Source organism: Cajanus cajan, chromosome 8 (genome assembly GCF_000230855.2).
Source record: "Cajanus cajan strain Asha chromosome 8, NIPB_CcT2T_4, whole genome shotgun sequence".
Taxonomy (NCBI): Eukaryota; Viridiplantae; Streptophyta; class Magnoliopsida; order Fabales; family Fabaceae; genus Cajanus; species Cajanus cajan.
The window spans coordinates 481,057-505,155 of record NC_138524.1 but is presented as its reverse complement, the minus strand read 5'-3'; the positions used below and the strand labels follow the sequence as shown (position 1 = coordinate 505,155).

Genomic DNA, 24,099 nt, shown 5'->3' with positions numbered 1-24,099 from the left:
TTCTTTGACTTGGAGTTGAGATAAGAAAAGTTAATGATTTATTTGTTGATGAATTGACTAAATTGTTCACATGCTTGAATAACTAGAATTGTTTCATTAATTAATATTGAAAAAACAAAAATCCCACAATTAAAATATTTAAAGGAGTTAAATTATCTCAATTAGAATCTTGAAAACCAAAATCACATATTAACATTAGAAGAATAAAAAACACGATTAAGCCTTTTAGTTTCTATAAAAACTAAATAGTATATAATTAGAAGAATCATGAACTAACAATAATATATTTGCTAGGTCGTGTTTGTAAAAGAGTGAAGCTTGCCACAGAAAATGGTTTTTCTTTTAATAACCATGAGGTGTAGTCTCGGTCTTTGGTCGAAAAACGCGACTGTTTAATCACTTGCGGTTTCCAGCAAACATTTACAAAAAGTAAACATGATAATGATATACCTCTTGCTGCACCACTTTCAATACTAAAAAATAAAGGGAAAGTGACTATATTCTTCACCAACTTTCTTTTTCTTATAAGTTTGTACATATTTACAGAAATTCCTCCTCTGCCAAGGAAACAAAAAAAAAAACACAAATTTGAAATTTATAATTTCAAATTGCCTGATCGGGATAACTATATTTATTGAGCCTCTAATCAAAAGGATCAATTCGTGGATCATGTTCGCTTGCCATGGCCATTCCAGTGCAAAGACACGTTGGACACATAACCTGCAGTCAGAGTTGAGAATGACAATTACACAATAATTCTCAACAACAAATGTTAGCAAAGTTTTATTTGAAAAGTATGATTCTAGTTAAACTTATGTATAAAATTTTCATATGAACACAAAGCTCCCCCTCAAGACTTGCTTGAGTTGCTTCATACAGGATGCAACCATAATAGCAATCATCTTGAAAAATAGCCGAACACATGTTCACTGTTGGAAAAGACATCCTAACGTAAAAATTTTACACTTACTACTGTTCGTAATAATTCCGATGTTTTGAAATGAACGACATCAAGCTTTAGCTATGTAGATTATGGCTGTTCTCTAGTATAATTAGTGCAAAGCTAACAGACCATGAAGCCAATACTTTTAAACAACCAACCTTGCCAGATCCAGAGCAATTTGAACATCTCTCAGTTTTTGGTGGTGATAGAGGTTGATTTCCACCTTTGACCGTGGACACTGGTTCAATCAGAACAAGTGCCCCTGTGCTTGAACAGCGAGCACATGCAAGATATCCTGACAGCAAAAGTATAATACATACGTCAACTTTCCAGCAGTTAGCTTCAACAGATAAATGATTAAAATCTCCAATTGCCTGATAAAACGCAACCAAACACTTTGGATGTTGAGTGATATGCAATAAATAGTTACTGCCAGGACTATGCATTGTGTTTCACAAGGACGTAAGGTATGCATTCTTTGCCACAATTCTCAGCAGTTATATTATTACAGAAAGTAGAAAATGCAGATAACTTGAGACGATTTTAAATCTTACCAGTACCAAGACAGTACTTGCACCTTTTCTGCTCCTGCTGTTTTACATTGTTTATCTCAACAACCATTAATGCTGAGATTACTCCAACTGCTCCTCCAGAGAATGATGCTACTATGGGGTCAACCTGACTACAATATCCAACAAATTCAATTAAGTTAGGAAATAATAATAAGAATGCACTTATATTCATCTCAGCAGTAATGAACTAACACTAATAAATATCCATATAGACAAATAACACATAGCTCTATTCATAAATTTTCAACATTATCAGGATTTTGGGAAAAAATACTATTTTCTGTTGCTCCTTACAAGAAGAAAGTATACATGACAACAGCGGATCAGGAAAGAGCACTACCTCAGCTGCATTGGCAGATGCACACTTTGAATAAAATCTGCATAAGATGTGCCCCCAAGTCCCAGTTTAAGCTCCAACTGAAATGAAAAGTAAATAATAATAATAATAATAATAATAGATGAAATTCATGTTTACTAAATGCCACAAAAGATAGATAAAAGTAGGAAATGTATAAATCATTAAGTATGACTTTCATACGTGCATGTTAGAGTATACGGTGTGCCTTACACAGTCTCTATTACAAACACTAATAGATATTATGTTTCCTAAAAAAATTTGCTGTCAATTATCTGTTATTAGTTAGCACGGTCTGTTATAGCTGTCAATTATTTGTTTAGACAAAAAATGAAAAAATAAAATAAGTTTCAATAAGTTAAAATTAACTTATATATAAGTTAAAAAAATATTTTGGAGAAATTAATATGAGAGAATTTCTACAAATTAACTTGAGCATAAGCTAGTTTTAACTTTTAGAAAAACTTATTTCATTTATTCTTATTTTATTCTCTTAAAAGTGTTGATAGAGAAGTTTATCTAAAAAGACCCTAAGTTATGTGTTTTACGTGTCCTATATATAGTTCACTCTGCATCAGAATAGGTTGTATATCAAATTCTCTCTGAGATTTTCTCTCTTTCTCCTGCTTTCTCTCATTTTCTCAGTTATCATTTTATAATTTCTAATAGTGCACATGGTAATAACTCTTTCTATGTTAAGATTGATATATTAAAAGTAACATGTGCATAAATAAATAAATAAATAAAGCAGTACCAATCTATTTACAGCACTTCTTATGCATAGTATTGTCATTGCAAAGAACATAGTTAAAGATAGTGCTATGAGGCTAAGTAATTAAGTACTTGTAATGCACCCAATGCAAAGGGAATAAACACTTGAAATATTAGCGTAAAATGAGGTAGAGAGGTCAGCTTATTTATTGATAATGAGTGAAATATTACAACTTTTGCCTGAGTTCGTTCCTTTCTCTTTGAAAAGTCTCTTGGATTTTAAAAAATTACTGATGTTCATTTTTTTTGTTATTGATGAGAAGTAATAATGGAGTTGAATATGTAATGGTACATTTCTTGCACCAGTACAATGAGTTTAGATTCAAATCAAGAAAAATGTTTTTTAATGCAAAAGTAAATGAAGTCAATTTGTTCCAAGTTATTTAATCCAAAAGAATATTGCAAAGGGAACAACCAAGTAATAAATTCCCGGCTAATTTCATATTTGGTAATATATGCTTGAAAACATAGAACTAGGTGCAGAAAAATCTTACACTGGGTGCAAGGAGACCACCAAAAAGAATTATCCCAGCAATAAGAGAAAAACAGGTTGCATAATATTGCTTGAGGTTTGCCGAAGTCTGCAAATAATAAATGTATTATTACCAATTTGCCAAACCCTTGCAATGAAAAGTAAATTATTCGTGCTCATCAAGAACAATGAGAAATCCACGTGATCTGTTATTAAAGGCAAAATTGAGGTGATTCGGAACTAAGACAAACTCCAAGAAACTTACCAAAGGAGGCAAAAATGGAATGAATGACGGGAAGTTAGGAAGTTCATTCTCTTGCTCTTCTTTTACAATTCCAAGTTCAGTATTTTTAATTCTTTGCTGTATCCTAAGTCTACGAACCTACAAAAAAAAAAAAAAGAGGATATAGTTTGCAAATAGGACTTCCCAGAGAGTAAAATGCATGATTGGCAATTTCAATTTTGAACAAGTTATTTGCACAAAAATTGGAAAGTGAATAAAGAGAAAATAAAAAATGAACATAATGTTCAATACAGGAAAAATATAACCCTAGGCAGCAAGTAATATGAAGATGTAGTTAGCGACCTCTTCCATGTGTAAGAAAATTTTGTTCCTCCGGCTTCGAATGTTGTCCTGAATTTCTTGAAGCTCCATCTTGGCGAAATCTTGCACCGTTTCTGGACCTTCTATGATGCAGAATCTGCGGTGAGAAGAAGAAAGGGGTAAATCAGGGGAAAAGAAGGAAGAAGATAGGGATAAAAGGATGTGAGAGTGACCCAGCAGCAGCGGTTTTGTCGGAGTCGAGAGAGGGTGCAAAAGAAGAGTCAGACTCTTGGGCCTTGAATCGGCGCCATGTGGGCCTGTGGAGGAGGAATCTGTTATTCGGTTTGATTGGGGGAGAGACCCCGCTGCTGCAACTGAATCCACCCAAACAGAGCATCCTCCCGATTCACCCAAAGACAGTAGTGGAGTCGGCAAATGTTTCGTATTTAATCAGATTTTTCCATTTTTTTTTTTTTAGTGGAGCACCGTCCCTCCCTTTCTCTCTTCCGATTCCATTCTCGCTAAATCCAAATCCCTTCTATAACACAATTAAACATAATCAATGCACTTAATTCTTTATTACAAAGGGAATGCATTCTTTATTTCTTACATTCTTGCTAAAGCCACCACAAACTTATTTTTTATTCAATATTACAAGGATTTCTTTTTTTCTTTTCCAACATCTTTTTTTATTTATATATATATATAACTTTATTTCAACAAAATATTAATTTTACTATCAGATACTACAGTTAATTACAACTATCAGATACTACAGTTAATTACAAAAAGAAAATCGGTCACACACATATAAGTTAAGAATTTCATTATTTTTTTTACCAATAAATTAATTAATGAATCTGCTATGTTAGTTTTGGTACCAATACAACGTAAGTATAGTTTTTTTTACACTTGTAATCTCTATCTTTTAATGAATCTGTTATATTAATTACGTGCTGCCAAATTTTCTAAAGAATTTGACATAGTTGAATAATAAAATAATTAAAACTTGTATGTAATTCATACTGTAAAAGTCAAAAAGATGATTAAAAATATTAACTTAGTAAACTAATTAATTAAACATTGATGGATTTAAAAGATGAAATAATTGTTTATTTTCTCACGCAAAGAACACAGCTGGTTGTTGAGATCAATTTAGGAATTAAAACAATTATTCTATAGTTATTGTTCCTGTGTTAGGATACACACTCCAATTATCCTTGTTGCAGTAGGTTTGGTCTTGGGTCTCGGTTTTCTCGTTCAATCCGGGCGGTCCGAAGCGAGAGGGGGGGTGCTTGCAAAGACACTCCAACGCTCAAGTAAGTACTCGGCGTAATAAATGCGGTAGGTCAAAAGTAGTTACATACCTCTCAGGAGTTCTATTTATAGGTGTTCGTGTTGGGCCGTGATTATGGGTTGGGCCCCGGGAAATTAGGGGACTGATCCGAAGTTTATGCTAATTAACTATCCGTAATTAAGCCGGTAATGACGCTGACCTTGGCCGACCGTACCGATAAGTTCCGTACGTTCGTGTGGGGTCGGTGGTGTCGGGTACTCGGCGTGTTCGGGTACGCAAAGCGTTCGGATGGCTCGGCCTAGTCGGCACCATACGGTATAGTTATTATCATTTATGTAAGATAGTTGACGCATTTTTTAGATTGTACAAGACAAGTAACGGTATGTTGTCATATTTTCTTTACTAATTACCAGGTTACACACTAAATATAGCGAGTTTTTTTTTATCCGACTTTGTATAAAGAGTTTAATTATATTGTAAGTATAAAATGTTATACCCAATTTAAAAACGTGTTGTGATATCTTTTAATTTAATGAGTTTTGATATACAAATAATATATCTTCTTGTGTTAGAATACACACTTCAATTATCCTTGTTGCAGCGGGTCTAGTCTTGGGTCTAGGTCTTCTCGTCCTGCTCCAAGTAGTCCGAAGTGAGGGGGTGCCTGCAAAGATACTTCAACATTCAAGTAAGTGCTCGGCGTAATAAATGCGGTAGTTGAGTTGGTTTTTACATACCTCGTTAGGGTCCTATTTATAGTGGTTCTTATTGGGTCGTGATTAGGGGTTGGGCCCCGGAAAATTAGGGGGCTAATCCGATCCATTATGTTAATTAATCTCTGTAATTATCCTGACGTAGGTGCGGAGTTCGACCGAGCATACCGACCTATTACGCTCAAGTTATGAGTTGTCGGCGGTTTCGGAACAAGGCCTAAGCGTCCGCGGGTTCGGGTGTCTGGTGTCGATCTCGGGTGTTCAGACTGGTCGGGTTGGTCGGTCACCATACAGTATAATATATATCGTAACAAAATTGTTCTTAAATATTATAGTGACCAACGTCTAAATTATTGTCGACTTTGAAACTCGAACCATCGTCATTTTGCTAATAAAAAGACATCATAATTAATAAAAATAAAAATAAAAATATTTATAAATCACGCTTAACTTTGATCGTGGAAATTAAGAAAAAAATGATGTTTAAAATTATCATTAATTTTAATTTTCAAGTGAAGTTTTAGATATAAAAAAAAGTATTAAAAGAAAATTTAAAATTGTTATTTTTATAATAGTAATATATTAACATTAAACTTTTATGTAAAATATATTCTAACGAGTAAAAAAAATAAAAATATTGATGGATTAAGAAATTATTGTTTTATTGTTTCATTTACGCAAGATCATGCAAAGTAAATTGTGGGTTGTTGATATTAATTAAAGGAATTAACCCCAAAAATTAATCTTGGTAATATACATATAGGTGTGTGAGACAATTGATGTGAAATTGAGATTTGATAGATGGTATAAAAGTAAGTAGAAGAAATAAACAAAACTTTGTTGAAAATCAATGTGAAGAAGATGGATTTAACTTTTGATGCCGACATTGTGATCGTGGGAGGTGGTATATGTGGCCTTGCAACTGCCCTTGCCCTTCACAGGTTTCATTACGCAATCTTCTTTATGCTTTCATCATTTTCCGATTCAAATCGCGTAATTCTCCTATTCAACAATTTATATTACATGTAATGGATTTTAGATGATTTTAAATTCTGTAATATCTACGCCGATCAAGTGACATATATCAAACATCGCTGTTTCACCATTTTGTTATTTTCTTTTCTCTTCTTTTGCCACTTCCATCGCAGAAATTAAATAAAACGAAAATTAAGAAACTAATAAAGACATGAAGCTAATACTCTTTAATATTTCCAGTGCTACCTTTTTCACCTATTCATCTTCTGAAATGGAAGATCCACACTATTTGGCTTGTTTTGTTAATTCATAATTTAAAATTGTGGCACCAAACACTTGATGATACTTTATTAAAATCACCACTTAATCTTAATATTTATGATTATTTGATTCCATTTGCATACTTGCAGGAAGAGAATAAAAAGCTTGGTGTTAGAAAGATCAGAGAGTTTGCGAGCAACAGGAGCAGCTATAATAGTACAGGCAAATGGCTGGCGTGCACTTGATTTGATTGGCATTGGCTCAACACTTAGAGAAAGTGCTATTCGAATACTAGGGTAACCTAACCATCTTCATTTCCATCTTCCACCCTAACGTATTTTAGAGAACATCAAATTTCTGTTTTTTTTTTTAATGTTATTCTTTCTTCTAAATTAAAGCTTTTTTCTTAATAATTTTGTTTGATCTTCAATACAAACTTTTTTTACAAAAATTATTCAGACAAACCTTTAATTTTATTAGAAAATAATGCTAAAAACATTTAAGAATGCAACTAAATTTCATTTTGTTAATAATATAATCTATACTTCTCTTCAATTGTAAAAACAACATTTACATACATAAATGCTCGCATGATAAACACTTATTCAATAAAAAATTAATTCTAATTTTATGTATACAAAAGCTTTATTAAAAAAGGACAAAATTCACTTTGTTATTTTCACATATACATTTCAAAAGAATTAATTTTTAACTATATATGGGCGGGAGTTATCCTTGTTCACACCAAAAGTGTAGTACAAGAAGCATTCCCATTTTTTCCTTTCATATTTATTGATGCATGTTTTCACTCTTATTTTTATTTCAAAATTATTAATGTTTTAGAAATATAAGATCCAATTAATATATTTTCTCAACTGTACCCTAATCTAAAATAAAGAATCGGATGTTGCATTACAATTTATGATTCAGTTGGAAATTAAAAAATAGGGTTAAAACCTATTTTCGTCCTTATAATAATTGTTTGTTTCAATTTATTCCCACTTTTATTTTTTGTTTCAATTTGGTCCCTAATAAATTAATTAGTTTTAATGTGGGACTTCCGTCCAAATTATTTAAACGGAGTTAACTGTTCACCACGTGGATGCCACGTAGATGCATAGGTGGATGCCACGTGGATGACAATTTTTTTTTAAAATAACTGGAACCAGAATGACCCGTTCTGGTTTCAAAACGGGCCGTTCTGGTTAAACTTTTGATGTGTTAATTTTGCATCCGGAACGACCCGTTCCAGTTGCAAAATTAACATACTAAAAGTGCAACCAGAACGGGTCGTTTTGGTTCCAAGTATTTTCAAAAAAATTGGCATCCACGTGTCATCTACGTGGCATCCACGTGGCCAACAATTAACACCGTTAAAGAAATTTGGACAGAAGTCCCACATTGAAACTAATTAATTTATTAGGGACCTAATTGAAACCAGTAAATGATGAAATGACATGGTATTTTTCCTTGAAGTCATTAACGATGTACCCCAACAACAACCTGTTCTTGAAGAGGTAGAACCTGAAGTAAAAGGAGAAGATACACAGGACTAACATTTCACCACACAACCATATGCGGGGACAGATCTAAGTTAATCATAGTGAGGGCACTTGCCCCCACTAAAATTTTTTTCATTCTTTTTTTTATATATAAAATATTAATAATTTTATAAAATATATATTATTAATTATATTTTAATTATGTTGTTATATCTAATATAATAAATATATTAATATTTTTTTTATATTTTATTTTATTGTTTAATTGTTTTTTATTTTGTGGTAAAATTATCTTCATTTTTAATGAAGAAAAAATTTACTTACTTCAATAATAAGTCTTGATAGATTTATTTTATCTAATAATTAATGTTCTATATCAAAATTTTAAGAATTTAATTGTTAAATTAAAAAGTTTTTCATAGATCAAATTTATAAAAAAATTTAAAAAATTAAAAATCATATGATATTTCGTTAAATTAATTCAAACTAACATACAAAATATTTTTGTTTTAAATGAATGTAAAAATTTAGAGGATACTAAAAAAAAAAAATTAATAATTTTATTATGTCTATCTTATTAATTTTTATCATTTTATTTCTCTAATTTTAAATAAGTTACAAAAAATTATAAAGTGACACTTAAATATTTATTCAGATAGAAAGAGAAAAAGAAAAAAATATTACTCTATTTATAAGATGATTGTATTTTATAAAAATAAGTAATTTTAAAATTTTTACAATAAAAAAATATTTTTTAAAATTATTATATTTTTTAATAAAATTAATAAATAATATTCTATTCTCAGTTTTGGAACGGGCCGTTCTGAATCCAGAACGGCCCGTTCTGCTATACTCTTGGTGTGTTAATTTTGCATCTGGAACGGCCCGTTTCAAATGCAAAATTAACACACCAAGAGTGCATCCAGAACGACCCGTTCTGGTTTCAGAACGGGCCGTTCTGGTTCCAGGTATTTTCAAAAAAATTGACATCCACGTGTCATCCACCTATGCATCTATGTGGCATCCACGTGGCCAACAGTTAACACCGTTAAAGAAATTTGGACGGAAGTCCCACATTGAAACCAATTAATTTATTAGGGACCTAATTGAAACCAAATAATTAGTTTGGGACCAAATTGAAACCGAAAATAAAAATGGGACTAAATTGAAACAAACAATTATTATAAGGGACCAAAATAGGTATTTAGCCTAAAAAATATATGAAAAAAATGTGAATGTCTCGTACAAGTGTACAAAATATATATTTTAAAAAATAATTTTCATATCTCAGATTAAAATTATATAAAAATGAAAAATATATTTTTTATGACTTATAAATATCAACCATAGTTATCTGATAAGTTAACAAAATGTTCATTTTCAGGGGAAGATTCATATCTCTTAACGAGACTGCACCATTGGAATTTTCATTTGGGTCAGTTACATAGTACTTTTCAACAACCGATAAAAAAATAATATCAATGCTAGTAGAAATTGTGTGAACATAACATGTCATAGAGTTAACATGTTTGGATACAAATTTAAAATTGTTATTAAAAAATTTTCTATTTAAAAATACTTTGTATCTTCTATAAAAATACTCTTAAAAATATTTATAATTTGTATCCAAATAAGTTGATGGCCGGTTAACCCAATCTTGTCAATAAGCAGGGTTAGTCAGGAAATTCGCTGCCTAAAGCGTACTGATCTGATCAAAGCCATGGCTGATAATTTACCAATAGGGACTGTACGTACCAATTGTCAAGTTCTTTCCATTGAAATAGATCCTTTAACACATTATCCACAACTTATGCTTAGCAATGGAAGTATCCTTCAAGCTAAGGTATATATAGATGTGTATTTTTTCTACATTAATTTCTTATAGTACGTGTGAGTTTTAAGGAAAAATAATGTTTGACTTGTTAAGTTAGAATAAATAAATAGTAAATTAATGCAGTACTGTAATTACCCTTGTGCATGCATGTTTGTACTGATATCAGGTTGTGATTGGATGTGATGGCGTGAACTCTATTATTGCAAGTATGTTTGGGTTACACCGAACCAAGCTCTTGATCTTCTCAACATGTGTTGCACGAGGCTTCACAAATTATCCAAATGGTCACCAATATGGCAGTGAGTTTGCTGTGATAAACAAAGCTCAAGTCCAGCTCGGAAGGTTGCCAATATCTGACAAACTTGTTTATTGGTTTGTCACAAGGCTTAGGACTCCTCAAGGTCACTAGTGCCACTCTTATCACCATCTCTCTTTTAATTAAAACTAACTAATTTGTTTAGATTACACATTGATTAATTTTGTGGATAACTTAGAATATATATATATATATATATATATAGAGAGAGAGAGAGAGAGAGCAGGGTTCAAATGACACCAGTGTAACTTTTACTAAGTATTACACCGCTTAATAACTTTATATTAAATGTGAATTTTGAAAATCCAACCGTTAGATTGAAAGTTCATATCTCTTAGATCATATATATCAAATTTTGTTAAAATCGAACAACAACTTGAAGGTAATCAAAGTGTTCATATTTTAGTATATTTTGAAATGTATATATTACGTCAATTTTGTGTTACGAGAATGAAATATCAAATCATCTTAGATTAATATAAAATTTGATATATATGATCTAAGAGATATGAATTTTCAATCTAACGATTGGATTTTCAAAATTCACATTTAATATAAAGTTATTGAGCGGTGTAACACTTAGTAAAAGTTACACCGGTGTCGTTTGAACCCTCCTCATATATATATATATATATATATATATATATATAATTCTTATATCTTGCAAATTAATTTTATAATATTGAAGTAAACTCAAATTTATATTTTTAAGACAGTATCAGAATTTATATTTTCATGTTTGAGTTGTCTAATTTTTTGTGTGAGAGAGTGTATTATAAATTTCATATCTTGGATAATATAATCAAATTGAAATATACAAATCAAGATAATCTTTATCTTATTAGTTGATTTTATATAACTGAGATACATAAATTCTTAAAAAATTTACCTAATTTAATTTGTACTAATGATTTAGATATTCAATTCATAAATTTAGGAGTCTAGGTATAATCAAGTAATTTTGAATCATTCCATGTAAATGATTTTTGTCAATATTTTATAAAACACATTCAAGAATTTTAGTTAGATATTATATGAAAATTAGTTTAGATGAGACATGATAATTTTAAATTATCTAATAATTCATCTGTGGTGTTTCTTGTTTTACCTTATATGTTAATGTTTCAACCTACAAATTGAAAGCAGATGCAACAAATTGGAAAGACCCGATTCTTATTAGACAATCATTAATGGAATCAATGAAAGGTTTCCCAGAAGAGGTAGTGGACATGATACGAAATTGCAAGTTGAGTGACTTGCACCTCACTGAGTTGAAGTATAGAGCACCGTGGGAATTGGTCTTTAACAACTTGAGGGATGGAACAGTAACAATTGCTGGTGACGCAATGCATGCGATGGGGCCATTCATTGCACAGGGTGGCTCAGCCTCCATTGAAGATGCCATTGTTATTGCTAAATGCTTGTCACAAAAGATGCACAATACTAAGAAAAAGGAAATTAACGTTAGAGTTGCAAAGGAAGCATTTGATGAATATGTGAAAGAAAGGAGAAGGAGACTCTTTTGGCTCTCTTTGCATTCATTTCTTATTGGGAAGAAGCTTGACACAAAATCATCCATAGTGAGATTTATTATCCATGCAATCGTGTCCGTTTTTTTTACAGACCCTAACTGGCATACTCACTATCATTGTGGAAATCTATGATTAAGAAGAACAAGGTTTAAATATTTGTGATTTCAAATAATCTTACGCACATAGCATTCTTGATTACTTCATTGGAAGGTTACACTTTACTCTTAAACGAACAATAATCAATTTATGGGGAAATTAGTTATTAGATGCCAATAACCCAATAAAAACTACGATGATTTATATTCATTTGTATATATAAATACTGAAATATTTTATGCACTTGACTTTTTCCCCTCAGATTTGTCTTTCACCCAACCCAAAACAGTTATAATTTTTTTATTATATATTTTATGACATCAGCTTAAATTTGTAAGTCGTTTTTTTTATAAATAAGATGTTTATATGAAGTTGAAAAATGAGTTTATGATTATTTTTTAATAATTTTTCCTATGATTTTTTATCTAAACAAAATTAAATATTTCAAAATCATTTTTTATCAAACTTATTCAAACAAAATTTGGTTTTGATTATATCGATTACAATAACAATCATATATATATATATATATATATATATATATATATATATAAAATTATTGAAATAATATACTTTTTTTTACCTTTCCAAATTCACTCTAAATCTACATGTTATTATTATTTATTTATTGCGTTTTCTTTTTGATAATCTATTGTTATTAATGTGCAAAAGCTTTATATATTTTATCTACCTAATTAGATTCTCGTCATTTAAGTTGATTTTAGAAGGAAAACAAACTATTTAAAAAAAAAACTATACGTATAAGATAATAACTGAAATTTGTAAACATATATTTTTTCTTCTGAAAAATAAACTATTTTTATGAATATGGAATATGAAATTTATGATTCTTTTAAACTATTTGTTTTCTTCCTAAAACTAATTTACAACATAGAAGCTAGTTTTTCTTTGTATCTAAAGTCTAAACAACATTATATATTTTTAAATCATTTTTCAACCAAATACATATAAACAAAAATTCGTCCAAATTAACAATCAATTATATTAATATTTATTATTAAATAACTTAATTTACACAACTTTTCTAAATATATTTTTATAAATAGAAGTTAAGTTAAATCAAACATCTCTGGACTTCGATTCCTAAGTGTATATATGTCATATTTTATTGGTATATATCTACAAGAAGTTAATGAATGATATATAAGACATAATAAATTGAATAAATATAACCATTATTATTCTAATTAGTTATACATCCTTATGAACTTATAGACAGTAATTCATTTATCATGTATAGAGGAGAGAGGAGATGTAACTCTTGCAAGAGAAAGTGATGAATTTAAAAAATATATATAATTTTAAATTTAAAAACACAAATAAAGATATTAAAAAAAAATTTAAAACCTTTTATCCCTCTTGCAAATGTATCAAATATTGAAAGATAACTAAAATTAAATTACGAATTTTGTTATTACCTTATCATTTCTTCTGATTATAAAGTTTGAGGTGTTTTTTAAGAGTCTTGTAATAAAGAACGCAGATTATTAATACAATTTTTTAATATGTTAGTATAATTTTTACTCTTTCAATTAAAAATTAGTCAAAAATCTCCTTTCGATCATCTCAAAATTATTATTCTTATGTGAATTTTCTTAATTAGTTATTTATTTTAATTTAAAAATAAGTCTAATCTCGCACAATATATATGAAAAAATAATTTTATGTGACTAAAATTTATATAAAATAAATAATTTTAAATATATAAATTATATTATAATTAAATTTTAAATAACAAATATTTTAATCATATAAATTATATCTTAAATTTATAATAAATAATTTATATTATGGTATAAAATTAATTTTATTTTAAAAATAGAAACTTATAAATTAAAAGATATAAAAGAATAAAAAATAATCATTAAAACATTCTCAAAAGAAGAAAAAATAAATAAATAAAAACACTTTAATCGCAGAATGATTTTTAAAGCATCTTTGTTCATAATATTTATCGGTGAGAATTTTATATTAAATTCAAAATTATTTATCATGACTATAAAATATAATTTATACAGTAAAAAATATTTGTTTAAAATATAATATAGTTTATAAATTAAATTATTTATTTATTATAAATCTTAATTATATAAAATATTAGTTTTAATTAAAAAATAGTTCTAAAATACTTTAAAAAAACTATATTTAAGTTTTTGAGTATAGAACTAAAAAAAGTAGAAGGATTTTAGTGCGAAAATAAAAATTCAAAAAATTGTTAAATTGTTGAGAGGCGCCACTGAAAGTTGAAACTATAAAAACTAAAACGCAAAGACAACCGCCTTTCGACTAGTCACATCATACTTCTTGGGAGTTGTGATAAATTATTTTTTATTTTATTCAAGACACGTGTATACCCACCTTCCATCAATAAATAAATATATTTATAGATATACTTGTCAAATTCAAATACTTCTCTTATCCAACTTCATACTACAGACACAATATTTACAATTTAATTTAAATTAGTTATTGGTAATAAGTTTTTATATTGAACTGTTTTTGTCAGAATTTGTGATTTTTAATAAAATAATGATATATTTATCTAGATTTCAAAAAAAATAAATTATTTTTTCATTTTTTAAGAAATAATTCTGAGTTATTTTTCAAAAAAATTAAACTAATTAATTATTATTTTATAATATTGTATATAGTTAATTTTAATCATACAAATTATAATATTAAATATTTTTAAATATAGAATTATATTTAACAATGACTAATTTATATTATAATATAAAGTTTTTTAAAATTAAAATAAATAGATAAATAATAAAAATCAAATATTTAAATAAAAATGAAGTAATCGTCAAAGATAATTGAGAGATGTATTTTTTTTACTAATTAAAAGGTAGTTAACAATAGGGATAAGAATAGATTGGACCAGACCTTGGATATATAAGTTAGGTCTGTTCTACAAAATTAAAGTTTAAATCTGACTTATTACTTATCATAGGTTTTTTTTTATAAGTTTGATTTTACCTAATAATTTATTTAACAGTCTATTTAAATTACTAATGTTAATTAAATCAGTAAATTTAATTTTTTAAAATTAAAAAAATAATTTTTAAAATATAGTTTACTCAATATTATTAAAATTTAAATTTTAAAGGAAAAATATGAGAAAAAGTGAATCATTTTTTATTGAAAAAAAATAATATGTAATCATACATGTCGATATACATTCATGCACAGATCATAAGTTTATAAATCTATAATGAAAGAAAAAATAATTGTATAGAAAAATATTTTAAATATTATTATTTCTTTTATAAATTTATTTGTTTATTTATATTTTTAATAATATATGTGTATATATATATTATATAAATAAATAGATTGATCTACCAAACTTAACTAACTTTTGTATAAATTTAAGTCTGGCCTTTTTATATAAATATATTTTTTTAAGAGTTTAAACTTAAAAATTTTATTAAACAGGTTAAGGTAAGCCAGGTCATAAGCCCTATTTAAGGCTGGACTAATTTTCATTTTTAGTTATGAAAAACAAAAGTCTCGCACAAGAGCAAATAAAATATTTGGAATACTTCATTGAGAGAGTAAAGAGAATGTGAGTTTTAATTTTTAAATAATAATATAAGAGTAAATGATAAAAATTCTATATAATTAATTGGATGGGACACTTTGTGACTCTATGTATTTTATTTAAAAATATCATAAAAAAATAAAATAATAGAGTTTACAAAATGTAGATCAAGTGATATAATATATAATTAAAAAAACAAAATAATCTAAAACAAATTTGGAGACCTAAGGTAGTTACAAAATAAGAGGTAGTTATTACTAATAGAGTGAATAATTAATTTTATTTTATATATTTTTTCCTTTATTTTACTCTTAAGAGATATGATGGTGGGTAAGATTGTTCATAAGATTAATCTAACGATTCGAACAATCTGAACTAAATCAAATCAATTAAACCCAGATTTTACACATTTAAAATATGAATAAACTCGAATCAAATCAATAAAATTATATATTATTATTTTTTATTTAGTCAACAATTAATATGTATATATTATTTTGAAGATGTTTTTGTGTTATAACATGTGCATTTTTTATTCCTTTTTTCAAACACTTAAACAAATCAAGAAAATCTATATTGAGTTTCATTTTCATATACTGTAATGCATTTGAAATTTGAAAGTAGATTAAAAAAAATTGTGACTATATTGCAAATCTATCGATTTAGTTGAATTTTGATAATATATCAATTAAGTAAATGTTAAAAAATCTATTTACTTTGAAAAAAAAATCATTTTTAAAAAAATTTATTGAATATTTAATGATCCAAATCAAACCAACATCAAATTGATTCGATTTATGTTAAACAAAAAAATTATGAAATTCCAACTAATCTAAACTAATTAAATTTAATTAATTTGAATTAAATTTATACATAAACTTGAATCAACCCGATCTATGAACACCCTTAATAATGAATGAATATATATATATATATATATATATATATATATATATATATATATATATATTAAGGAGACATAAATGTACATGTGAAATTAAAGGGATCCTTTATAAAAAATAATTAATATTAAGTAATAAAATAAGTATTTTTGACCAAACTTATAGATATTTATGTTAATATCATGAAAAAATAAAATAAAATAAATAATTTAAAATTTGAAAATTTGAGTGATTACGAATGATTATTATTACTTTTTGTTATTAATTAAAAAATATGAAGATAAAAAATTGTTACAAACTTATATATCTGCTTTATATACAGGTATAGATAAATTTATTAAATTTTAAAATAAATATTTTAATAATCATATTACTTAACTCAATTCTTAATTAATTAATAAAATAAAAATCTTTATATTTATTTAAACATATACTTATTGCATTATTGGACATGATTTTGTCACTTTATTATAACCATAAATTTCTCACTCCACTACTAATAAGATTTGATATATTCGATAGATAATCAAATTTTTTAAAAAAATTAATTAATATTTTAATAAAACTTTGATTCTTGAATTCAATTTTTTTGACGAGGACATGCATAGACAAATTTAGAGAATATATATATATATATAATTTTATTATATTACAATTTTATTTATTTAATATTATTAGATATTTTGTTTTTCCAATGTAAAACTATTATTTATGGAAACGGATAGAGACCGATTTGTAATGGATAAAAAATATTTTTAATCATAGTAAACTATTCCCTTTTATCTGTATATTTAATTTAATTTTTTAATTTTTTATCCATTTATTTAAAATAACTTTAGATTATAATTTTATTTATTTATTATTAGCTTAAAATATAATTTATACAATTTTATTTATTATAAATATTAATTTTAGAAAATAAAGACTGATTTTGTTGAAATAGAGTAAAAAGAAATTAATGAAAAAGGTGTAGAATAAAAAAGGCAGTTGAGACCTGAGAGGGAAAGTGAACCGCCATGACTAAAGGAAAATGACAATGATGCCCTCAAAAAAGTGGATATATGCAAAAACAAACCTAGAAAGAAACCCTAGCAACTAGCGCCTTCTACTCCATCCCCAAAATCACAACACAAGGCAAACGCCGTCGTCTCCTCTTATACTTTGTCCTACACACTCACTTCTCCATCTCCAGATAAGATCTATTCTCCCAAACCCGTAGAACAGACCATGGTGGTCAACGAGAGACCCTCCAAGAGGATGAAGAGGAGGGTCACAGCCGATCTCTACGATTTTCTCACTTTTCCGGCAGCCGCGGACGCTTCCTCCTGCGAGCCCTTCCGGAACTGCGTTCAGCGTTTCCTCTCTGACAACGCACGCATCACTTTCCCCCCCTCACTATTTCCGTCTCTTATGACATGGCAGATCTTGTTCCGTGTTGGAGACCTGGTCGAAGGACCTGATCTATCGCCTGCCATGGTTACTCTCGATATTGTTGAAGAAGATGTTACACGTTCACGTACTTCGGTCTACTGTGACCAGTGCCGAGTCGTTGGTGAGCCCCAATTTGTCACTCAATGCCATTCTAATTAACTTAAATAAAATAAATAAATAAATCATATTGTTAAGGATAAAAATTAAACAAATACCTTTACTATAATATCTTCTCCTTTTTTTTTTGCCTGCATAAAAACAACAGTGTATTTTACCTTTTATATATATATATATATATATATATATTATTACTTATTATCATAATAATAATAAATAATAAATACTAATATTAATATAAGTGAGTCTGAAAAAGAGGTGGATATTAAGCATGTGAAATAGACAATATAAAAAAAACATGTGAATAGATTTTTATGTGATCTTTGGTGGGATACATGGTTGTGTTCTAATGTTGACCTTTTGTTGGAATAAAACAAAGGTTGGAGTGGACATCCGGTGTGTAGAAAGCGATACCATTTCATAATAAGGGCAGCAAGTAACGCCGTTGAAGCATATCAAAGACCTTGTTCACGATGTGGAAATCTTGTCCAATTATCTGAAACAAGGTATGGGATTCGGCTCTTTTAATTTTTCAATTGAAACTTTTACCCGTATCGATTTTTGAATGCAAAAGTACTTAGTTGTTTGGGTTAGCAGGTGTAGATCCTGTACCTTTGCCATCACCGTTGATGACCTTGAGGACTGGGTGTATCTTCAGATTGAAGATAACACGCATCTTCTGCACGGTGTTGTCCATTCCAATGGTTATGGTCACCTGCTTACTCTTAATGGACGCGAAGGCGGCTCCAAGCTTCTCTCCGGATCTGATATCATGGATTTCTGGGATAGGCTGTGTGCTGCAATTTCTGTTAGGTCTGAATTACTCAACTCTCTCTCATTCTGCATCAGGATGAGTTTGACCCCGTTTTTTTTTTAAGCTAATTGTGTTATATAATTGAGTAGGAAGGTTAGCGTGATGGATTTGTCCAAGAAATTTGGGCTGGAATACCGATTGCTTCATGCAGTTACAAACGGACATTCCTGGTATGGCAATTGGGGTTATGAATTTGGATCTGGCAGCTATGCACTTACCCAAGATGCGTACAAGAATGCAGTGAATACCCTGTCAAGCATGCCCTTGTCCTCCTTTTCATTCCATGGTCGGGGACCACGAACCCGCCTGGAGTGTGTCATTTCCCTTTACCATTCTTTGGCAGAAACTGAACTTGTAACGATTAAAGATCTCTTTTCCTTTTTGCTGACGTTGATTCATGAATGTCGTAAGCCCACATCCACGAGGACATCTTGCACCAGTAATTTGTTGTGTGCTTGGACGGGAAATGATGTTGAAGAGGTGCAACATGCTCTGATCAAGGTATTGCTTGCGTCGGGTGCCTATACTGAGGCCAAATGGGTGACACGGCGTGCTCTCAAGGGTGCAGTAAGCCGGGGTGTTTCATCTCCAGAGCTTCTGGACTATTGTTTTAAGCACTTGCCGGGGAAATTAGCTGCCAATGGAATGGTAGTCTGTTCACGATGCAATCCCATTTCCAGTGCCATTGAATTCAGGTAAGACTGGAGATGTGGCATTTGCCAATTGCTTCTAATACTACTGTAACTAACACTTTTATATATTAACGCTTGTGTTATATATATCCTTGATAACAGTTTGGAACCCCCCAGAAATGGATTAAGAGCAAATTTAAGCTATCCGACAGAAGAACAAATGACCTCTGATTTGACGTTCTTATTTGATTCAATTATTCACCCTGAAAAAATGGTGTACTACAGACCAAAGATTATGAGGAAAAGGGTGGCTGATTCGGCCAGGAAGCTCCTTGACTGCAAGCAGTTTATGAAGGATTACAAGCCATATGAAATGGCCGTTGAACTGCCTTCAGTCATTAGGCTGTGGTGTCATGTGGAACTTTCTGATCAGCCTAAGGATGATCCATCCCCACCACCGGAGCTAATTGTATTGCCTTTGAACGCTACCGTTGGTGACCTCAAGAGTGAGGCGACTAGTGCTTTTCAAGAGGTGTATGCAATGTATAAGAGGTTTCAAGCTGAGGACCTCCTAGGATATGGGGCTATCAATGATTCGCTCACCGTAAAGTTCTTGCTCGGTACAAGTGGATCAATCCAAATTCAAGGTAAATGCCCTGCAAAACATGGGCTAAGTCGATTCCGAATGGAACGGGGAACTGAGGTGTGGAAGGTTGATTGCACATGTGGGGCCAAGGATGACGATGGAGAGAAAATGTTGGCATGCGATACCTGTGGCGTTTGGCAGCATACCAGATGCGCTGGAATTGATAATCCAGATGGCATGCCTTCTAAGTTTGTGTGTATGAGATGTGTCAACTTGTTCCGTGAGGAGACTAAAAAGTTACCAGTATCTGGTGAGGAAACAAAAGAAACCTGTATATTGAACACATATTGCAGAGACGAGGCAGTAACAAAGGACTGTGCAACAGTATCATGTAACATAGCTGTGAATTTTGGTGTACGTTGAGTGTATAGCTTTTGTATGTTTCTGTATAGTTTTTAGTTGCCTTTCGCTAGGATTTTATGTAATAGCAAACGGGGCAAAAAAAGGCGATTGTTCGAAAGCCTCTGTTTTTTGAGAGCTTGGGCTCTTTTGTCAGTACTGCTTTGGTTTTTATCGAGCTCAACCAAAATATGAATCAACAATGACAGCTTTGTTTCGATTTATCTTGCAATTATTGAAAGCAACATCAAGTGAAATGAAACTAAACAATAAATCGCCTCTTCCATGAAAGGAAAATTGACAAAGTGAGACGATTATGCTAAAACTACAAAAATAACCTTCAAATGTAATTTAAAAGAAAATCTAAAAGAAAAAAATAGAAGAAATATTATTTAGTATATATGTATAATTTAAAAACATATTTATTTTTGGTATATTATTTTTCACTTTTATAAAATATTATATTATACATACAAATACTAAGGATAAATATCTTTAAAAGAAATTTTATTTTCTTTCTTTTTTACTTTTCTATCAAACCAAATAAGTTATTGACTATTTTTTTTTTCTTTCAACTTTTACTTTTTTCAATTTAAATACTTATTATTATTATTATTATTATCTATTTTCTATTCATTTTCTTTTCTCTATTCTATTTTTCTCTTTTATCTACCCAAAGAAAGGGTTAGTTTTCAAATGCATGCAAGTTATGTTAACTTGATCAAATTCTTGTAAACTAAACTGAAACAATAGCAAAGTGATACGAATTTTACAAGTCCAAATATTTACACAAATAAATTGAAGAATTAGGTAGCCTACTTACTTGAGTTGCTTCTAAGATGATACTACGATCAATTTCACACCATTCATCTAGGTGTGGTCGGTTGTTCATCGGTACTTTGTTTAATTCAATGGCGCTACTGAACATGCAGATTTTCTGTTACTTTGATTTGATGATGACGGGTGGCCCTCTTAATTTTATAGGCAGCCGATTCACCCAGGCTTGTGCGAGTGAGCATTTGTACAGACTTCATCTGTCCACGTCTTTGGCAACTGTCGGTTCTTGTCTATCCAGATATGGGAAGCAATTTGATTCAAGTGGCACACCTAGAGAAACAGTAGTTACAAGGGCTGGAAAGCATGTAGTAGATCAAACAAGCAATACTTTGGGAATGTTCATTCTATGAAATCCTACCTCTTCAATAATTTTTTTAAATATATTTCTATTGTAAAGTGGAATTTTTTGGAAAAATAATGGTGAAATCTTCATACGTGAGAGTTTCCAGTTTGTTTTTTTTTTTTTTCACACGAGAGAATCTCTTGACCAATGCTCCAGAGAAAAGTCAAACTAACCTTCCGTTTCAAGTTTGTCATACATTTTCTTTCATGGAGTGCACTCGCCTCCCCCACCTTCGTTGTTCGTTGTGTTACTTTGCTGAAAATTCAGCTACTGCTTGCATTCTCTCATATTTGATTTCATCCAAGGAAAGGGATGTAGCATTTAAGTCAACTATAAATGCTATTGCTAACGCAAGATTTGTGCAATAACATGGAGTTTCTGAGATGAGTTTAGCTTCCATGGGTTTTGTACTTGATGCATTTGAGGTTAGAATGCAATGGGGGAGGATTGGCCTGAAGATGACACACCAAAAGGGTTTCTAATAAGAAATTATCTCCAACATCCCAAATTAACAAAAAAAGATACCATGATCCATTCATGATTTATTTGCTGCATTAAAATAATATATTCGAGAGTGAAAAGGTCATACAAGAGTATTATATCGAGAACTTGTATGACAGTTCTACAGATAATGGAAGAATATTTTCGTAACTCAGTCTAAGCCAAGGCCTATCCAATGTAATCACTCAGTACAAACACATATATCGTGATGATTAATAGCAGCAATCAAGCTTCATTACAAAGAAATGTTAGCATGTCCAAATAATTAGGCTTGAAAAAGGTTTAAAACAAGCATATTTTCCCTGAGATTTTATTATGAATCTCTGCATCTTCAGGTAAGCAGATGTCAAGGAGAACGATCTAATCATTTTCTTTTCTCTAAACCTTGTAGATATAACACATGAGTAGACACATGTTTGAATAAAACAGGAAATAATCAACCATGGTGAACAGGAAGCAGATATCTTTCCCTTCCGATGAAATAAAGTAACTGATCGTAGGTTCAAAACATGAATTAGACAGCCAATATCAGCTTTGACAGTGACTCTATTTACCACAACAACTTTGCTAAAAACAGCTATATAAATTCAATTACAAAAAGCCATTAGGTTCTACAGTAGTCATCTAAAAATGTTATTTGGATTTTATATGTCGAAGAACAGTTAGCGTTACAAAAAACAACAAAGTACAGCCAATGACATGAAACAGCGCAGAAAACGCCTTATTGTATTTAATACAACTTGTTTTCCCCTAAATCAATAGCCAAGACGACATCACTCAAAACTTATAAGCATATCAATAACATATGAAATTATGTAATATGTAGTGGATGTAGCTCCGCTTTCTGTTGTCAAGAACAATTCCTGCTCTCCATTCCCATAACTTTCAGGATTGGAAGGGTAAAGTAAAATTGATGCAATGAATCTAATGAAATATTTTACATTAAGCACTGAGATATGCATCAAAGAGCAAATATGTTCAACATAAGCATCCCAAAAAAACAATAAGAAACCACAAAGCAATCAGCTAAGAATGGCTTTTCCAAGTATTCTTGCAACGAAACTCTTGAGATTTGTTTGCAAGATTGCCAACTTAACAGAAGAGAATAAGTTACTATCCTTTTCGACTACAAAGAAAATCAAATAAGACAATATTAAATATGAATTTCACAAATCAAGCGTGTAGAGCATGCTTTCTTGAGTAGAGAGAGTCTAGAGACCGATTAATAAAGCATTGCTGTATCAGTATCAGTCAAGAACCGCGAGCACTAAATGCAGGGAATGATGCTGCGGTGAAGAGATATAGATCTAAATATAAACGAAGCAAATTAATCGAAGCAGAATTTGTTGAATAATGTACCAATGAAGGATCTGGTAAATGTTAGAATTAGAATTGTAACAAGAATTGAAATATACATGTGGTGAGTGAGAGAAGGCCGCACAAGGCATCGCATTGAAATTGATGGCATGTAATGCAGATCGATGAGAGAGAAGACAGATGTTGATCCCTCCAACGAAACTCTCGTTTGAATTCGTTGAGTAACATGCTTCCAATAAGAATCAATGGGTACAGGCTTTAGCTCATGCTTTCTATTTCAGTTACGCCACTAAAAGCCCTAATCCCAATGTTTAGGGTAGGGCTGCACAAGTTCATACTAGATTTAACCAAGAGGGAATAATAGGAAAACAAATACATAATGTTCTTGATTCAGAGAGAAGACTTCTTATCTTTAACCTATTACTAGTTAAAGAAACACGGTGGGAGAGTTTTCCCGGCCATTGGATAACAT

At 29.9% G+C, this 24,099-nt stretch overlaps 3 protein-coding genes and 1 long non-coding RNA gene across 7 annotated transcripts; 2 read left to right on the top strand and 2 right to left on the bottom strand.

The window, feature by feature from the left end:
• Nucleotides 1-481: 481 nt before the first annotated feature.
• On the bottom strand, nucleotides 482-4,200 carry LOC109798279 (protein ORANGE, chloroplastic). The gene is made up of 8 exons (XM_020358487.3): nucleotides 3,891-4,200; nucleotides 3,700-3,814; nucleotides 3,379-3,495; nucleotides 3,136-3,222; nucleotides 1,856-1,932; nucleotides 1,498-1,625; nucleotides 1,102-1,238; nucleotides 482-720 (listed from the first exon to the last, which is right to left on the bottom strand). The coding sequence occupies exons 1-8, from the start codon at nucleotides 4,052-4,054 to the stop codon at nucleotides 643-645; spliced, it is 903 nt and encodes a 300-aa protein (XP_020214076.2). The 5' UTR covers nucleotides 4,055-4,200; the 3' UTR covers nucleotides 482-642.
• A 1,816-nt stretch (nucleotides 4,201-6,016) lies between these two features.
• Nucleotides 6,017-12,514, top strand: LOC109799236 (monooxygenase 1). The gene is made up of 6 exons (XM_029271421.2): nucleotides 6,017-6,608; nucleotides 7,053-7,199; nucleotides 9,790-9,840; nucleotides 10,077-10,248; nucleotides 10,406-10,640; nucleotides 11,702-12,514. The coding sequence occupies exons 1-6, from the start codon at nucleotides 6,529-6,531 to the stop codon at nucleotides 12,217-12,219; spliced, it is 1,203 nt and encodes a 400-aa protein (XP_029127254.2). The 5' UTR covers nucleotides 6,017-6,528; the 3' UTR covers nucleotides 12,220-12,514.
• Nucleotides 11,897-24,080, bottom strand: LOC109798495 (uncharacterized). 4 transcript variants are annotated; one of them, XR_014428411.1, is made up of 4 exons: nucleotides 23,726-24,080; nucleotides 21,983-22,261; nucleotides 21,453-21,736; nucleotides 11,897-11,998 (listed from the first exon to the last, which is right to left on the bottom strand). It is a non-coding gene; the product is annotated as an uncharacterized LOC109798495 (long non-coding RNA). The 4 variants fall into 4 exon arrangements; XR_003804168.2 differs by lacking the exon at nucleotides 11,897-11,998 and adding an exon at nucleotides 17,653-18,329; XR_003804169.2 differs by lacking the exon at nucleotides 11,897-11,998 and adding an exon at nucleotides 17,653-18,240.
• Nucleotides 17,878-20,849, top strand: LOC109798494 (PHD finger protein At1g33420). The gene is made up of 5 exons (XM_020358810.3): nucleotides 17,878-18,202; nucleotides 18,578-18,704; nucleotides 18,796-19,011; nucleotides 19,102-19,707; nucleotides 19,807-20,849. The coding sequence occupies exons 1-5, from the start codon at nucleotides 17,878-17,880 to the stop codon at nucleotides 20,651-20,653; spliced, it is 2,121 nt and encodes a 706-aa protein (XP_020214399.1). The 3' UTR covers nucleotides 20,654-20,849.
• Nucleotides 24,081-24,099: the final 19 nt, after the last annotated feature.

What these genes read in the sequence shown, in the direction of transcription:
- LOC109798494 (XM_020358810.3), top strand. Translation starts at nt 17,878, where the DNA reads ATGGTGGTCAACGAGAGACCCTCCAAGAGGATGAAGAGGAGGGTCACA. An exon ending in GTCCAATTATCTGAAACAAG is followed by an intron (nt 18,705 to 18,795) that starts GTATGGGATTCG and finishes TTGGGTTAGCAG; the next exon opens with GTGTAGATCCTGTACCTTTG. An exon ending in TGTGCTGCAATTTCTGTTAG is followed by an intron (nt 19,012 to 19,101) that starts GTCTGAATTACT and finishes ATAATTGAGTAG; the next exon opens with GAAGGTTAGCGTGATGGATT.
- LOC109798279 (XM_020358487.3), bottom strand. Translation starts at nt 4,054, where the DNA reads ATGCTCTGTTTGGGTGGATTCAGTTGCAGCAGCGGGGTCTCTCCCCCA. An exon ending in TTCCATTTTTGCCTCCTTTG is followed by an intron (nt 3,223 to 3,378) that starts GTAAGTTTCTTG and finishes TATTATTTGCAG; the next exon opens with ACTTCGGCAAACCTCAAGCA. An exon ending in ATTGCTCTGGATCTGGCAAG is followed by an intron (nt 721 to 1,101) that starts GTTGGTTGTTTA and finishes CTCTGACTGCAG; the next exon opens with GTTATGTGTCCAACGTGTCT.
- LOC109799236 (XM_029271421.2), top strand. Translation starts at nt 6,529, where the DNA reads ATGGATTTAACTTTTGATGCCGACATTGTGATCGTGGGAGGTGGTATA. An exon ending in ACTGCCCTTGCCCTTCACAG is followed by an intron (nt 6,609 to 7,052) that starts GTTTCATTACGC and finishes GCATACTTGCAG; the next exon opens with GAAGAGAATAAAAAGCTTGG. An exon ending in AGTGCTATTCGAATACTAGG is followed by an intron (nt 7,200 to 9,789) that starts GTAACCTAACCA and finishes GTTCATTTTCAG; the next exon opens with GGGAAGATTCATATCTCTTA.